We start from the raw sequence: 16,171 nt of genomic DNA on the forward strand, positions 1-16,171 counted from the left end.
AATCTGCAGAGCAAGCAGATGTTGGAGAAGCACTGATCTGAGGCTGCTTGAAGCTTTAGCAACAAACGCAGCCAAGCGGCAATGATGACCAGACCCACAAGTATCTGAAATGCTATTTATCTTTATACAAAATAATAGAATATATATATATATATATATTTAAAAAACAGGACTGTGTGTGTGTATATATATGCACATTGTGAAACTACTGCCTATTAGGAATAACAGAATTAATAGAAACTCATTTCAGCAGAAATCATCCGAACAGGAATGCAAGACATTTTTAGCAAATTATCTGTAACTCCTTGTGACAGATATAGACATGTATAAATATTGCGCGCTATGTTTTCTCAGCTGCGTTTATATTCTCACCCAAAGCAGAGATAAAAACGCTAGATGGGATGAGGAAGTAGATAAAAGGCATTGGGGAGGACGTGCTTATGTCCCTGTCAGGCACCTGCTCAACTTCCTGTTGTGGAGCCGTCTGTCAGAGCCACTTCCTGTGTCTCCCCTGGACACAGTGCCCTCCCTGAGTCCATTTCCCGTATCTTCCTTAAATGATGGAATCTTCAGAGACAGGAGGGTCTGTCTGTTGTCATCCGGTTATGGTACCATGAGGCACAGGTGCTGTTATAAGCAGGCTGAAGCACAACACCTCTCCCCACACCGACTCGGAGACCCCTTTACACTTTGCTGACGCTTGGAGCAGTTGTTACGGCTCTGCTGTTGACCGGAGAAGCTCTGCATGACAGCTTCCTGATCAATGCCTTCCGGAAGGTCGAGCACATGAGGAAGTAGATCACAGGGTCCAAGCAGACGTTGCAGGCGGACAGGAGAAGCGTGGTGTCCTTCAGCTGGGAGAGGACGTAGCGAGTGTATTGGCTGTAGAACGTGGAGGAGCCCTGGCTGAGCGTGTAGGGCACACGGCATGCGTGATACGGGACGAAACAGATGCTGAATACCAGCAGGATGCTGATGATGCTGCGCATGGACTTTCTGCGAGCTTCTCCTTGGTGCGACTGCGATACGCGCCGGGCGATGGCAGCGTAACAGAAGATCAGCAGCAGCAGAACCGCCCAGAAGATGGACACACACGTGATGGAAGAGGCGTTGTGCCAGCTGATGCCCAGCGGGGTCTTCAAACGCATGCAGTCTGAGGTGCCACCCAGTTCCGCTATGTTTTTGCTGCTCAGCATGCTGTTAGGTAGAGTTATTACAGCCAGCAGGACCCAAGTGAGTACAGATGCAGTGCGAGCAAACGTCACCCCCTGGAAACGACTAGGGCCTGCAGTGGAACATATGACCTTCACATAGCGGTCCAGGCCAATGAGTCCCAGGAACACGATGCTGACGTACATGCTGCCGTAGAAGAGCACGGCACCATAGCGGCACACGAACCACTGACCGATGCCCAGCTGACCCGCGACAAGAAAGGGAATGGCGAACAGCATCAGCAGGTCTGCCACCACCATGTTCTTCAGGTAGACCACCAGGCCGGAGCCCCCCAGCTCTCTGAAGAAGATCCAGGCAGCCAGGATGTTGAGCACCAGACCCACGCCGAACACCAGGAGGTAGAGTGCGGGCCGAACCTCGCGGGTGAAGAGGCTGGTCAGGTCAGTCTCATTGGACAGTTGGCTTGTATTACTGGAGTTCATGTTTACTGGTTCTGCTGAAGAGAGAATTCGCAGTAGTGTATATGTCTTGGTGGAAACCTCAGTATCCGTTGCAGGTGTCTTAATCTGAGACCAATACAACACATTGCACAAAGTCAATACACACCACATTGTATATTACAGTAAAACCAGTACGCGTTGCATATGTCTTAGATTAAAACCAGTACACAATGCAAATGTCTTAGCTTAAAACCAGTACACACCATATGTGTATTAGAGTAAAACCAGTACATATGGTACGTGCCTTAGATTAAAACCAGTATACATTGTATGTATCTTAGCTTAAAACCAGTACATACCATATGTTTCTTAGATTAAAATCAGTACACAGTGTGTGTGTCCTACTTTAAAACCAGCACACTGCTGTTCTTTGTTAAAGATCAGAACACAGTATATGCTTTAATTAAAATACTTTGTCATAAAAACTTAGTATGCATCTTAATTAAAGTGATTTGTCATAATTGGAAACAAGTGCATGTACCACAGAAACACAGTATTCACTGCGTGCGTCTGAGTTGAGGCTGTAATGCACAAACGTACAAGTACTCACTCTCTGCACAAAGTGGAACGTGAGATCTCACTTAACATGGACATATTACCAGCTCGTCTGTCACCGTTCCCCGGTCAAACACTTATACGTATGGATGTGATGCAGAGGTGCATAGAGACGTGGGACTAAGTCACATATACAAGAGTCACAAGGAATTCACAAGTGCTAACCATCAATTATCAAGTCAAATGTCAAGTCATGCTTCTCAGAATAAAGGAAGTCAAATAAAGTCATCTTAGTCAAATTAGTAACCATGGTAATGTGATAGTGGTTAATTAAGTAATAATGTAATGCATTTAATAGTGATTCATTTAAAAAAGTTGTCAGTTCACTGCTAATCTTTTTCAAGTGTACTAATTTTTTCATCTCCATTGGGAAAGAGTTCCTGTAGTAAACGATTCAAATAAGTTGACATTAAATATTTTGATTTCTTTTTCACTCTAAATTATGCACATTTGCCATTGCATTTTAACAGTGCTCAACAATTCACATCCAAAACAATTCTAAAGAAAATACATACAGAAATCTTAAAAAAAATGTTTTAAAGCTTTGTCACACACACACACACTCACACTGTATTGGCCAAAAAGGGTCACACTTTGTAATAAGGGTACAAATCATACTTCAGTCGTGCTAATGACGTAATGTGTGAATTACAACTAGATATACCACGAAATCCTTTTGCTCCCCATAAACTAATGACAAAGTTCCTGTGGCTTTATGTAATAATTTCACACACTAGTTTTAGTTAGGGAATTCCCAATTACTTCATGCACCAAATGACCTGGATTCCAAGTAATATTACAGTTGTATTCCAAGTGATATTGTAACACTAAATAAATCCTGTATTTATACACCCCATGCACCAGATCTGTTAACTAGAAATAAGTCAACTCTCACGCATCTGGTGTGACACTCGCAAGAAATCTCACGGCAAATGTATATTATTCCATTATAAACCTAAAATTAGCTTCATGAAAAGCGTTGGGGTAATTTGCAAACCATATAGGCTATTTGCAAGGTAATACAGTTATCTCGACCTGAAAATCTCACGCCAGCCAGCTGACCAAAGTTGACCCTGATACGTCGCTGCACGCAACAGAATTACTGTACAACACTACACATCCAGGCAAAAATTAAATACATGAATGATGTAAAATAGGTTAAATATAACTTTATAAGACAAAATATGGGCATGTCTTCTACGGCTGTAACGTATTCGTCGTATACCGTTCGGTTCATCATTTTCGTTTCAGTAAGCGCAAGTAAACGAATAAGTTCACAAGTAGCCTAATTGTGGCTGTAAATTGTTATGGCAGGTAGGTCATAATCGGCAGATCGACATTTGGTTTCCTAGTAATTACTGTGCCCTGGAGAGAGTTGCTAACAACCAAGATTCTATATCGAATCTGTTTTACCGAAATCGGATATGTTGGTTGAATGATCAAACATGCCAACTTGAGATTATCCGAGTGTGGGTACAGCCAGAACAAGGCAGGAACAGCCGCTGCAAGTTATTCTCAATTTGATATTTAAAGCGATTTGCCACGAAATGCAGACCGCAGGGTGTTTATCGCAACAGATATAACCATACTGTTACGATGTTATATTTTTCATAAAAAATTTCCCATATTTATTTTTACAATGTGCACATAACTAACGCATTGCCTTTGGTTTACAACTGTTCCTAATTGTGTTTGTTTGCAGTTCTAATTAACCGAACCGTGAACCCATAACCGAGGTTTCCACCGAACCTTGACTTTTGTGAATAGGCCAACCATTACGCCCCTAATATCTTCCACAAATCAAGGACCAGACAGCTGACAATCAGAACGTTTATGTGAATGCATGAAAAATCCTGAGCAGTAATTTTGTAAGGGTACAAGGCTTTAAACCAGCACTGCAGAGTTTAGCCTCAAGACCGTAACCCTAACCCTAGCGTCCTGTCAGACTGTTAGGAAATCTTTAGAAAATGCAACATCACTAATGTAATACAAACAAAAGGACCGGGACATTTAACATTAAAGTAAGATGCTAATTTGCACCTTCAATAAGTTATTGCTAGTTTACCATCCTCTCTTTATGGGTCTTGAAATATAGAATGAAATTTTAAGTTGTCGTCAGTGTCAGATATTTCGTCCCACGTTTTGCATACTGTTGTACTTTGTTTATTGTCGTCAGTGTCAGATATTTCGTCCCACGTTTTGCATACTGTTGTACTTCTTTTTTTAAACATAGTCTGCTTAAAAATTTCAGTAGCCAAAGGTTTTTGGTACCAATGCTGCCACAGTTGCTTCCTACTATCAACAAATAATTTATCGACCGCCTGGTGGATGCAGTAAGTTATGGGAGCAAACAGCACAGATAAGAGATTCAGATAAGAGCAGTTGAAAACACAATTGTGGAGTTGGTGACGATGGGAAAAATTGAGATGGAAAGTAAAATTAACTGCGGTGTTAGAATGTGAGTCATTTATGATAAGTCTAAGTCATATTTGTAGTCAGCAATATCCAAATACAAGTGGAGTATTTAAAAAAAACTGAGTCGTGAATCAAGCCACCTCCGGGTACGAAGATTTCCATATGTCACTAACCTTGAAGAAGGTGCTTCTCCCAAAAATGTCCTGAGCCAGGGGTCCTGCTGCTCGTCGGTGTCCCTTACAGGGTCTGTGAGCGTGTCACATTAACACAGTTGGAAATAACCACGTCCGCATCTCTCTCTCTCTCTCTCTCTCTCACACACACGCATGCATACATATACATACAAACCATCATTGTGAAACTGTTTTCTCTTGTAAAAATGTTTGCATATTTACAGTATACATTACTGTCCTCTGTGTGATCAAGTGCTTTTATTGAAGAAACAGGGTATAGTGCTTGAGCAGGGGGCCACAGAGTTCCTCTGCTCAGTCTCTGCTCCACCAAGGGAGATGAAGCTTCTCTAGTCTTTCATGTTCTTGTGTTTTCAGATGAACTTTGGGGAACCAGATGCGGGCGAAGGTCTCAACTCACCAGTGTCAGCAAAAAGTGCAACTCCTCTGCAGGAAGTGTGACGTGGTGGTCTTCCACGGTGCCCCATGGAGGAAATGATGTCCTCTCAACACAATCAGCTTATTCGGCTGCTTGGTACCTAAAAGTTGGAACAGTTTACTTACTCACCTAAATGAGTGTGAACAGTTGGCCCCCTTAACACCAAGGTGTACTGCCCCTGCTGTACTTTGGCTTCTAATGGTCTTCCTTTAGAATACTGCTGCAAAGCTGCCACATCCTGCCCCGGCAGGAGCCACAAGGCAGCACTATCTGCTACATTTGCACGATGACCTTGGGCTCAGCACACTGACCGAAAAGTCAGGTTGTTTCCTCTGGCTGCTTTGCCGTGATGCTCTGAAATAGGCACGACGACATCTTACAATTGCTTTCCCTGTATTGGCTCACAAGGGGGGCCTGGGGTCTTTCCCAGAATGCAAAGCGGGACACCCTGGATGAGATGACAGTCCTTCACAGGACACACACATCACAGATTTTGGGCCCGACAAAAACAAATCACATTGAGGCTCCAATCCAGACCAATCCAATTATGTTCTGAATATTTTAGGAATCGCTCTAACTTTCCCACCTGTAGAGATGCCAGTTTGCTTAACTGCATGTCTTTGGACTGGGGGAAGAACCGGGCAACTCGATACACAGGGAACAAGGGCAGAAATGACGCCCTGGAAGATGGATGACAGCATGAAGGGTTAATAACACCCACTGCAAGATAATTCCTGATAATGATAGGCTTAGGGTTATTAGTCAGCACTGAAGCAGAACCTGATATTGCATCTTGAATCTGTTAATCATGCATGTTTACATCTAAAAGAAAAAAAATGGGACAAAAAGAAGGAAATAACATTCTAAAAATATATTTTGTTTATTGAACATAAAAATGTCTCCCGGGGAACAAAAAGGAAATCTATATTTGTCTAAAGAAAACACCACCTGCTTATTTAGTGCAAGCTGTTGGAGGCACTGGCTTATATCTGTCTTCCAAGTCAGAAATACCGGACACTGGCTACTGGTTATTATGCTTCTTGATCTTCTGTTGTTGCTTCACACTACTAACATCACAGTTTGCCCAGATTCCAAAGATAACGGTTCCAGGAAATTGCTCAGGCAGATATTCTTTTAGAGACTTTTGCGTGGCATTGGTCATTGTGTTTCTGGTGCAATGTTAGAACATAAGAACATAAGAACTATACAAACGAGAGGAGGCCATTCGGCCCATCGAGCTCGCTTGGGGAGAACTTAACTAATAGCTCAGAGTTGTTAAAATCTTATCTAGCTCTGATTTAAAGGAACCCAAGGATTCAGCTTGCACTACGTTATCAGGAAGACTATTCCATACTCTGACTACACGCTGTGTAAAGAAGTGCTTCCTTAAATCCAGTTTGAAATGTTCTCCCGCTAATTTCCACCTATGGCCACGAGTTCTTGTATTTGAACTAATGCTGAAGTAACTATTCGGTTGAACAGCATCCAAACCTGTTAGAATCTTATAGACCTGGATCATGTCCCCCCTCAGTCTCCTTTGCTTGAGGCTGAACAGATTTAGCTCAACTAACCTTTCCTCGTATGACATTCCTCTAAGACCAGGAATCATTCTTGTGACTCAACGCTGCACCTTTTCTAAGGCCGCAATGTCCTTTTTAAGATATGGTGACCAAACCTGCACACAATATTCTAGGTGAGGTCTCACCAAGGAATTGTATAATCTTAGCATTACCTCCCTTGACTTAAACTCCACACACCTGGAGATATACCCCAACATCCTATTGGCCTTTTTTATTGCTTCCCCGCACTGGCGAGAATGAGACATGGAAGCATCAACATACACACCACCATGGTGTTTAAACCACCATGTTCCTAGTGCATAGAAATAACATCAAGCTAATGGGGATCGTCTTCCAGCCAGGCAGGGAAGGAGCCGGTCGTCATGCCAAGCAGGCAGTCCGAGGTTAAGCAGGTGTGCTGTCCTTATGATGCTTATGGAGGCAATGGGTCTGAGGATCAAAAATGCTGATTCTGCATGCATGGACACCCCCTCAAAAAAGAAGGATAATGGGGGAGTGGGGGGCATGATGCTCCGTCTAAAGTTTTGTATTCAAGGATTTTTTTATTTGGCATATGCAAGGTATACAGTCAGACTATATGCTGCAGTGAAATGAAAAGTGATCAACTCTTCCATAATAAAAAAAGTAGTGGCAATAAAACAATGATGACAATAAATATGTTATAAATAAGGAACATAAAGTTATATAGAAAAATAAAAGAAAAAAAGATCAGAGATAAGAAGGATGGCTGAAATAAAGTGCATGTCACATATGCAAAGAGAGTGTTTAATCATAAGTGTTGTAGGGGTATTGAGTGATCTGACGGCTGGAGGTTGGAAGCTCCTTCTGAGCCTGTCAGGTCTCACTGAGAGACAGCAGAAGTGCTTTTCAGACCTCAGCCTGGTGAAGAGGTAGTTGTTTGGCGGGATGCGTCTCTTGTGAGTGTCGTGGGTACTATTGCAGTGTATATTGTCTTACACTGTCCTTTCTCTTTGTGACTCAGTGTGGCTGAATGGGTAATGCGCCTTTTGACAGTTCTGTAACTGTATTCTCTAAAGTAAACGCCAGTGCAGCCCTGCTGATGCATCTGGCCGAACCTGTGCGGTCCGGGGCAAGGGAAGGGGAACCATAAGGTTTTATCTTGCAGTAGATGGTCCTGTACTCATCTCTTGTGGATCAGCCATCAGAAGAGTCCATGACCTGAAGATGAGGGGAAGTACCAGCTGCCTAATTTGAGACTGTGGTGGGATTTACTGTGGCACTGGTATCAGCACAAGGGGAGAGGTGAGAAAACGAAAGTGTATTTGGGTCGTGGAAAGAGATCCATCCACCTATCTTCAAATCTCTCACGCTGGTCATGTGTGCAGGGTAACCTCGAGGCTGCTCTGCAATGTCCACTCATTCTGGTGGTAGATCTCGCAGCATCAGAACACCGACTACCACATTCAGGAACAACCAACTCTCCACAAGCCAACTGCATCTCAGCCACATTTCAGATGACTTCCATATTATCACTGTTATTACTGCACATGATCACCAGAGAGAAGCATCAGCACCATAATGCATTTCTTTCATGAGTGATGGAAAAACAAGAGCTAACATAGCGAAATACAAAGTGGATACAGCAACATTTCATTCATTACAGATAAACAACTGAAAAACAAGGGAAGCAAAATCAGTTAATATTTAATAGATCGCAAAAAGAATAATAAATATTTAATAATAAGAAGGGAAAATATTTAATTATTTCCTAATGATTTTTGTGCTGAAAAATATAAAAAACCTTGAAAAATATCATTTAAAAAGAAAATTGACCTCAGAAAACAACGGAAATGTTCAAAGATAAAGAATGTGAGCTGCAGAACCATGGCACTCCTCTGTTTCTGAGCGAACGTCCCATTCTGGAAGGAAGACCCAGCGGAAGATTCCAGAAATACATACCGCAGAACGACATTAATCTCGGCAGTCACCAGATGGCGCTCTTTCTATTCACTAAGTCTGTACTTCCCGTTCCTCTTTTCCACCTCAGGAAGTCATGGCGTGTGCTGCTAGCTGTTCCATGGTGATGCAGAAGCTTGGCCCCCTTCCCCCAACTCCGTCCTCAGGCTGGGCTAACCTGTAGTAGGAGAGAAGCTTTCGTTCACAGACCCCTGCATTAGCACTCAGATCAAGGGTGAAAAACAGTGAGGACTTTCTGGTGTGGAGAGTTGGGTAAAAGTCTGTTTTTGTTACCACAACAGAGGAGGGGAGTCTAACTGATGAATGATACTCACTAGTAGCCAATCACATTTCTTTACTTTTACTAATTGCCCAATCAAGTGAACTCAATGCCCTGTTCATTACGGTGATTCAAAGGTAAAACATTTTAAAAGCTATGTTTGGTTGGACATCAGCAGAGCTATTTTAATAAGCGACTCCCAGAATAATGTCACATCACAGCGCAGCCTCACACCAACTCTTGCCACCCAGCAGTGGGGGGGGGGGGGGGTTGTCCCACAGTGAGTCACCCTCCTGCAGATACACATGGGCGCACCGTTTCCCATCGTACCTTGTTCCTGCCAAAGCCTTGTCCACAGAGCATGCCCAGTAGAGCGTTGAGTGTTTGCGCGGCGCACAGCAGCACCTGGATGCCACTGGTTGCCAAGAGAACAGAGAAGAGCACCGCGTTCCATGGGACCACGCCGCTGGGCTCCTCACAGGTCAGTGTTTGCCACGCCTGGATGGGGAAGTAAGGGCTGCCCCTACACAGACACACACAGACACACACACACAAAGTACGCAAAGTACATGAAATGTGAATACACAGACATTTCAATAAAAATCCACATATTTATACACATGCACATCTGCAAAGACATCCATGGCTGATCTGGTTTGTGGCTACTGAGTGTGTTTGTGTGGGAGAGAAGGCAGCGCACACCTGCGTATCAGCTTCTTCAGTGGCTGATCCCAGATCAGCCCCTCGGTGCTATTGTGAAGACAGAGGGGGCCACATGCCAGTCCTGCGCTGCTGATCAGGAAGCAGATTCCTGCTGCAGCTACTGCTACAGAGGATGTCCCAATCTGCCACATCATCTGCACACATGTAATAACACACAGAGGTTACCAACACACACGCACACACACAACCAGCAGGACCCAAATGTCACAGGATCAGCTAACCTCTATTCTGAAACCACAGCAACTCCTCTGCAGATTGTTAGATATGAAGCTTCTAGCCGCAACAAGAACCTGTGGGAACAGGCGCACACGCGCAGTGAGATACAGCAAGAGACTTACATACACAGGGCAAAAGAGACAGGGAAAGAGACTATTAATCCTACAAAATCACACACATTAAGATTAAATCTCCCAAACACACACAGCGGAGCCTCACCAGGAGCCCAGACGCCCAGAGACCCGTACTCCAGGTCGCCTCAGGAGTCACATGACCCTCCAGCAGGTATCGTGCCTTTAGGTCAGGGAAGAGCAGCAGGGTGTTGCTGAGCATGGACAGGACTGACATGGGAACCAGGGACCAGCCCACAAACCTGGAGCAGCGGCCGACGCACATCCCTGCAAGAAGCAGAGGTGGGGTGAGCCTCCCATGTTTAAATGATCTTCATGTTGATGTAAAACTATGATGTTATGCCTGTCAAAGTGTGTTAACTTAGCTATTCCAATACTTCTGCTAAAGTCACCCCAGAATTTGCAGCAACCAATCAAAACAGCCATGTGTTTTTTGACTGGACAACCAGCACCCCTGGCATAGCTAATCAATATCTCATTGGCTTTTCTTAAACTAATAAAAAAAAATTAAGTGAGCTGGTGGAGAAATTTAGTAAATACATGGAATGGCTGAGGTGCCACTAAGGAGATGTTTGGGAACCAAAGCGGTCTTCATCTAGCCATCCAACTAGATATCAGTAACTTTTCGGAGAACAGAAGAAATTCTTATTCGTTTTTATTGTGTCAAGTCTTAATATGCATATTTCTAATGTTAAACAGATTTTTTTGTTCCGAGCAAATGCGCACTTACTACTCAGATAAATATCTTTAAACATTTTTGACTGCCGAAGACTTTTGAACAGTATTGTATAAAAGTGATGCGCAATGTCGAATAAATTATCTTAAAAGCCATAACAAAGATAGAGTGCAAAAGAAGCACATACCTGAACAGAAAATGGACAGATTCACCTCCAAGACGACTGCGCTGTGTGAAGTAGTGTAAGATTTGTCCTGTACTGAGAGGGATGAGGAAGCTTCTGACTCTGTCTAAATAGTGTCCAACCCCCCCCCCCCCCCAACACACACACACACACACACACACAGCTTGCATCCAATGGTATTTCTGATCAACTCACTACACTACACCTTTAAGGATCCCAAAAATAACTTTTTATCAGTAAAACACAAGATTAAGAAATGTTTTTCTTGTTCTATGAGTGTACACTGGTAATGAGCTGCAGGATAATTCCTCTTCCAACAGGGTGCTTTTAGGATTATTTTGGGACTGAGAAGAGGAACTACATGGGGTCTGTGTATCTGTCTCTGCATGGGACACACACTCCACCCCTCACTTCAGTATGGGGCTTTGCTGGTGGCCAGTGTATGAGTCCTGAAATGTATGCTAATCCATTTTATTACTGCATCAAACTCCTTACATAGGTCATCATGGACAGTTGCGCCATCTTGAGAAAAATGTTTGTGAAACAATCACAGCAAACACCAGAAACCTTGCCAGATAACTGTTAAGGAAATAGGTCATGATTTATCCCTTGATGTTAACAGCATTTCTTTTGACAGCATGAGAAAAAGCTAGCGTGACGAGGCTATCACATGGCCAAATCACATGACCAAGTGACAAGTCATCAGAATCCAAGAGAAAATGTAAAGCCACATTGACTACTTGACCAAATATGGCTGTTTTGGTTATTAGATGGACATCATGTGACCCTGTGAGCTTCCCAGGCTGCTGTCATACTAAATCACACACAAACCACACAAACCACAACCGTGATGACAGATGCACAGAGCAGTTGCTGGTACCACCAGGCAGATTTTCTGGAATGTCCTACTTCCCCCTTAGGGAGTGTAATCATCAGCGCACTACCATTAATATCTCCTCCATTTTTGTAGAGAGAGGGGACACACAGCAGCAAAAATAGTTCACCGTTTCATTTCCATATTTCCTTCCACAAGATAATATTAGCATCCATACCGAGTACGTGGGCAGGGTGGGGAAACTGTGACCAGGCACGAGGGACGATGACACGAGGAAGACACCGCGTCGCAGCCCATGTGCTTATTCAGATAACCACAAGGCACACTTGAGCTTATCAATCTTAACCTACCTGGGAAAAGCTAACTGGGACCACTTTTGGGGCAAACTAGTCACAAAGCGGCATGGTGCTTCGTTCAGCTGGCATCGATCCCACGACACATCATACAGCCTTTAATGAAGAAAAACAGCACAACCTTACAGAACAACAGATGAATTAGTGACCATGCTCTAACCAGGAAAGTCTTTGGTGTCAGGACAATGCAATAAATGAATTACTTTATATGAGGCTCAGAGCTAAAATTAATTAAAAAATACTACCAGCAAATCAGTGTGAACGCACCACAGAGATGTCCTGCAAACACACTGAGCCTCTTTGAGTACAAAAAAAGAGCAGCACCCTCTACAGGACACCAGGAACCTTAAGAAAAAAAGAAGCCCAACAGCAAAGCCAAAAATTAATTTGGACGTTAGACACATGGCGCTGTCAACATTACGCACACGCCGCAAAATAAACCACTATCTTTTATTTAACAACTGCAATATTACATTCATTTTTTTTTCTTTTCTTTTCTTTAAAAAAAAAAAAGGTTATACCAAGAAATCGATAAGCAGAAGAGCGTGAACAGCATGACCCTGCAGAGTCTGGGCTTCTTAGGGCTCAACTGTTCAGGGAAGGGAATATCTCAGTTAGGGTGGTCTGTTTGCAGGCCTTGTGTACTACAGGGAGGGGGGACTCTGAGGCAGGCTCCCCCCTCTGGGCCCGGGGGCCCCCACAGCTAGACCCTCGCTGCCTCACTCTCAGCTTCTCTTGCTTCTGTTCTGGTCCAGACTGAGAGCGCCCTCTGCTGGAGGGGTCCGCCGGCACATTGCTGGGACGCTGACGGAGCTGGTACTGGTCGGGGGAGCCCTTGCGCCGGTTCACAACCCGGAGGGCCTCTTCGCGGTCCAGCTGCTGCTGCAGTCTCAAGGCCAGCTGCCGATCCTCTTCCTGCTGCTGCTGCTGGTTCTGCAGCTTCTCCTCCAGATCCACCAGAAGGTCGGCGTGGCAGGACCGCTTTCTGGCATGGCTGTCTGCACCCTCAGATCCAACCTCGGTGCTCTTTCTTTTGCCAGGGGGCTGCTCTCTTACCCACATGGTCCCATGATCTCCAAGGTCTCCATCGTGCCCCATCCAGGAGGCTGCGGCGGTGCTGTCCATCTCAGCTGGCACGGAGGCGGTGCTGTCCATCTCAGCTGGCACGGAGGCGGTGCTGTCGTTCTGCTCCGGCTGGGAGACTCGTGTGTCTGGTTCTCCCCTCTCAGCCTCATTCCCCCCATACACATCCAGCCTAGATCGCTCCTTTGTACCACAATGAGACATTACAGGACACATCAAGCAGCCACACATGCAGAAATCTCTAAGGCACAGTGTTCAGGACTGAAATCAGCATGTAACTTACCACTTCAGTAGAACTGCTGACGGGACCCCTCTGTGCGAGCGGAAGCAAAAACCTACAAATCGGACATCAGAACCCAAGACATAAGGAGTCATGCATTCACACTATGACACACCAACACACACACACACACACACGCACCTCTCTATGTCTCCTGTGTTTGTAATTTTCTTGGCTGATATCTTGCCCGTCGACCGCACCTGTTTTTGAGCTTCTGGGGCTGGACTGGAATTCTGAAAAGACACCCCTGTTTATGTAGGCAAATGAAGATTTTACAAGCCTTGCCCAACCTGTCCCAACACCACCCCTCCCAGCTACCAGCTCCATGCTCAGTATCCTGGCCAGCTTCTCGTCATCCTCCAGCTGTTTCTCCTCCTGCCTTCTCCACTCCTCTGCCAAATGCTCCTCGTCCTCAGCCAGAAGTCGCTGGATGTACTGCTCGCTGGCTGCCTGCTCCGCCTCCTCCAGTGCACGCTTCTCCGCAGCCAGCTGGGGGGGGGGGTTGTCATACAGAATTCTCTGCTCACCATGCGAGTTACCCACAGGGAAACTCATGTCTTTCATGTGAAACAAGCACTGGTTGATTAAAACCTGACACTATTCAAATAATGTCATCATCACCTATCTGATGATTTTATCTAATGCGACTTGTAATAGAAGGGTTACCATTTGTGCGTGTCCCCTGGGATTCAAACCCACAACCTTCGTGCCATTAGCACTGTGCTCTACTTGTTGAGCCTCAGAAGCTTAAATTAACTTAATGATTAATCTACACCTGAAGAATGCTTTCAAAACGTGATTGGATAGTGTTTGTCAACCCCCAAAAGTCTGGAGTCATTCACAGGAGCACAGGCAGACTTGCGCTCGCTCTCGCTCTCTCTCACACACACACACACACACACACACACACACTCACTCACTCACTCTCACCCGGCTAATCTGGTCTTCATACTCCTTACGCAGTTCACCAGGCTGGCTCACTCTTGGTCTGCTACTCACGGCTGGTGGTAGATCAACAGGACAGCAAACCGGGCAGTTATACATTCAGTTCATTAAACTACAGTGTTACCGTAAATCACAGCAGGAGTGTCAGTGGATGCAGGGTTTAGGGAAAGGCTGGAGTCACTTAATCATGTGGAAAAAATATGGATTCAGTCAGTCTAACAGTAAGCATTTTGATGCCGCACCTGCCATGTCCCCCGTGTCCCTGCCGCTGAGCCGCTGCTCACACTGTGCGGGAAAGGTCTCCTGCACACGGCTCCACAGCTCCACGTTGACCAGAGTCTTGTTGCGGCTGTGCATACGAGCCCAGCTGGACACGCGTTTCCGGCACAGGGGGCAGCTCAGGTTGGCTTTGTCCACCGTCTCCAGGAAGCAGGGCTTGCAGAAGGTGTGGCTGCAGGGCAGCGTCACCGGCTCCAGGAAGATATCCAGGCAGATGGGGCAGAGGCAGTCGGCCCGCGACAGCCCCCCCGGCCTCCCCTCGGCCTCTGCCACCGGGGGCATCCCTGCCCGGCTACTTCGTCGTCCAGAGGCCAGTACTCAAACTGTCAGTTACACGACACAGAACCGAAAAACTGCGGTCACTCGAATGCCTGGTAGAAACACATTGTATTTCTGCGCAGGCCGTGGACTCGGCCCATAGGGAAGCTGCGCTGTTGTACCTTTGGGGAGCTAAGCATGACCGTGATTTTACAGGGTATACGAATAATTACAAAGAGAGGCGGCAGATCACACGTACTGGTGACACATTATGAAATGATCAGGACAACCGACTGCAAATTTATAGGCGATAATAAAGGCGCCTTATCTGCTGACTAAACAGTGATCGCCGACCCACCGCGAATCGGTCCGTCTAAAGCCTCTCTACTCCGAAGTTGCCTATTCACCTCAAATCTGTGAACTAACTACCTGACAACAACAAGACGACTCACCGCATGCAATATCCCATCGAATGAAGTAAAATTAGATTCGGCGTCTACAAAACAAACAACAAGTAGTCCCCTAACTCTGAAACGAAACACAGCCTCTCAGCCTACGGCGCTCCGCCGTAAATACGCGCATGTGCGCGCCCTGGCGCCCTGAATTCCCGCGCATGCGCACGCTGTGTCGCGCGGAGATGGCACACAGGAAGTGTTATGAAACACGCTATTAGACTTCCGATTTGGTAAAGTGAATCGGATAAAGAACCAAAGATATATGATTTGTACAGGCGAATGACACTAAACACAGCCAGGGGCGTCTGAAATAAGTGGGACGGGAGTGGGGGGCGCGATATCGGCAGACCCCCCTCCTTCCAAGTGAATGAATGAATGAACGAATGAATAGAAAGTTCCTTATGATTTATTAGGCAGAGCGCGAGGACGAAACGAATAGAAATAAAGATTGTAGTCCTGTATCAGACAAATATTTTATCATGAATCAGTTATATTTAATGTTTTCGTGAAACTATAACCTAAACATGGAAATGCATGGATTTGTCTTATTTACATTTACATTATTTTCATACATGGATATGTCTTATTGAAAATAATAAAATCTTTATTATTGCAAAAATATTATTATTATTATTATTGCAAGTCAGAAACCAAATCCTGAACATATTTGCTTCGTTTTTATTTAAATAATAATAATGCTCAGTGTTATTCTGAACCTTTATCA

General features: G+C 44.9%; 3 protein-coding genes across 8 annotated transcripts; all 3 read right to left on the minus strand.

Annotated features, from left to right (window-relative positions):
• Positions 1 to 175: 175 nt before the first annotated feature.
• On the minus strand, positions 176 to 8,820 carry LOC111849770 (P2Y purinoceptor 14-like). Of its 5 annotated transcripts, none has more exons than XM_072701371.1 (4): positions 8,753 to 8,820; positions 5,235 to 5,352; positions 4,817 to 4,889; positions 176 to 1,666 (listed from the first exon to the last, which is right to left on the minus strand). In XM_072701371.1, the coding sequence occupies exon 4, from the start codon at positions 1,653 to 1,655 to the stop codon at positions 684 to 686; it is 972 nt and encodes a 323-aa protein (XP_072557472.1). In that variant the 5' UTR covers positions 1,656 to 1,666; positions 4,817 to 4,889; positions 5,235 to 5,352; positions 8,753 to 8,820; the 3' UTR covers positions 176 to 683. The 5 variants fall into 5 exon arrangements, with proteins under 5 accessions (XP_072557472.1, XP_072557471.1, XP_072557470.1 ...); XM_072701370.1 differs by having other exon boundaries at positions 176 to 1,669; XM_072701369.1 differs by having other exon boundaries at positions 176 to 1,739.
• Positions 8,799 to 12,250, minus strand: LOC111857171 (transmembrane 4 L6 family member 1). 2 transcript variants are annotated; one of them, XM_072701373.1, is made up of 6 exons: positions 12,145 to 12,250; positions 10,188 to 10,366; positions 9,974 to 10,042; positions 9,732 to 9,886; positions 9,360 to 9,552; positions 8,799 to 8,927 (listed from the first exon to the last, which is right to left on the minus strand). In XM_072701373.1, exons 2-6 carry the CDS (start codon positions 10,362 to 10,364, stop codon positions 8,913 to 8,915), a joined length of 609 nt encoding a protein of 202 aa, XP_072557474.1. In that variant the 5' UTR covers positions 10,365 to 10,366; positions 12,145 to 12,250; the 3' UTR covers positions 8,799 to 8,912. The 2 variants fall into 2 exon arrangements, with proteins under 2 accessions (XP_072557474.1, XP_072557473.1); XM_072701372.1 differs by lacking the exon at positions 12,145 to 12,250 and adding an exon at positions 10,963 to 12,069.
• Positions 12,251 to 12,583: 333 nt separating this feature from the next.
• On the minus strand, positions 12,584 to 15,606 carry rnf168 (ring finger protein 168). The gene is made up of 7 exons (XM_023821241.2): positions 15,445 to 15,606; positions 14,698 to 15,057; positions 14,441 to 14,511; positions 13,829 to 13,999; positions 13,652 to 13,743; positions 13,514 to 13,565; positions 12,584 to 13,413 (listed from the first exon to the last, which is right to left on the minus strand). The coding sequence occupies exons 2-7, from the start codon at positions 15,014 to 15,016 to the stop codon at positions 12,733 to 12,735; spliced, it is 1,386 nt and encodes a 461-aa protein (XP_023677009.1). The 5' UTR covers positions 15,017 to 15,057; positions 15,445 to 15,606; the 3' UTR covers positions 12,584 to 12,732.
• Between the last annotated feature and the right edge of the window lie 565 nt (positions 15,607 to 16,171).

The sequence above is a fragment of the Paramormyrops kingsleyae genome, chromosome 17 (genome assembly GCF_048594095.1).
Source record: "Paramormyrops kingsleyae isolate MSU_618 chromosome 17, PKINGS_0.4, whole genome shotgun sequence".
NCBI classification, from domain to species: Eukaryota; Metazoa; Chordata; class Actinopteri; order Osteoglossiformes; family Mormyridae; genus Paramormyrops; species Paramormyrops kingsleyae.

Excerpts from the sequence above, each read along its gene's own strand:
- LOC111849770 (XM_072701371.1), bottom strand. The coding sequence starts at position 1,655 with ATGAACTCCAGTAATACAAGCCAACTGTCCAATGAGACTGACCTGACC.
- rnf168 (XM_023821241.2), bottom strand. The coding sequence starts at position 15,016 with ATGCCCCCGGTGGCAGAGGCCGAGGGGAGGCCGGGGGGGCTGTCGCGG. Across the intron at positions 14,000-14,440 it reads ATGAAGACCAGATTAGCCGG|CTGGCTGCGGAGAAGCGTGC; the intron begins GTGAGAGTGAGT and ends CCCCCCCCCCAG. Across the intron at positions 13,414-13,513 it reads TCAGCAGTTCTACTGAAGTG|GAGCGATCTAGGCTGGATGT; the intron begins GTAAGTTACATG and ends TGTGGTACAAAG.
- LOC111857171 (XM_072701373.1), bottom strand. The coding sequence starts at position 10,364 with ATGTGCGTCGGCCGCTGCTCCAGGTTTGTGGGCTGGTCCCTGGTTCCC. Across the intron at positions 9,887-9,973 it reads GCTGTGGTTTCAGAATAGAG|ATGATGTGGCAGATTGGGAC; the intron begins GTTAGCTGATCC and ends ACATGTGTGCAG. Across the intron at positions 9,553-9,731 it reads CTGAAGAAGCTGATACGCAG|GGGCAGCCCTTACTTCCCCA; the intron begins GTGTGCGCTGCC and ends GTGTCTGTGTAG.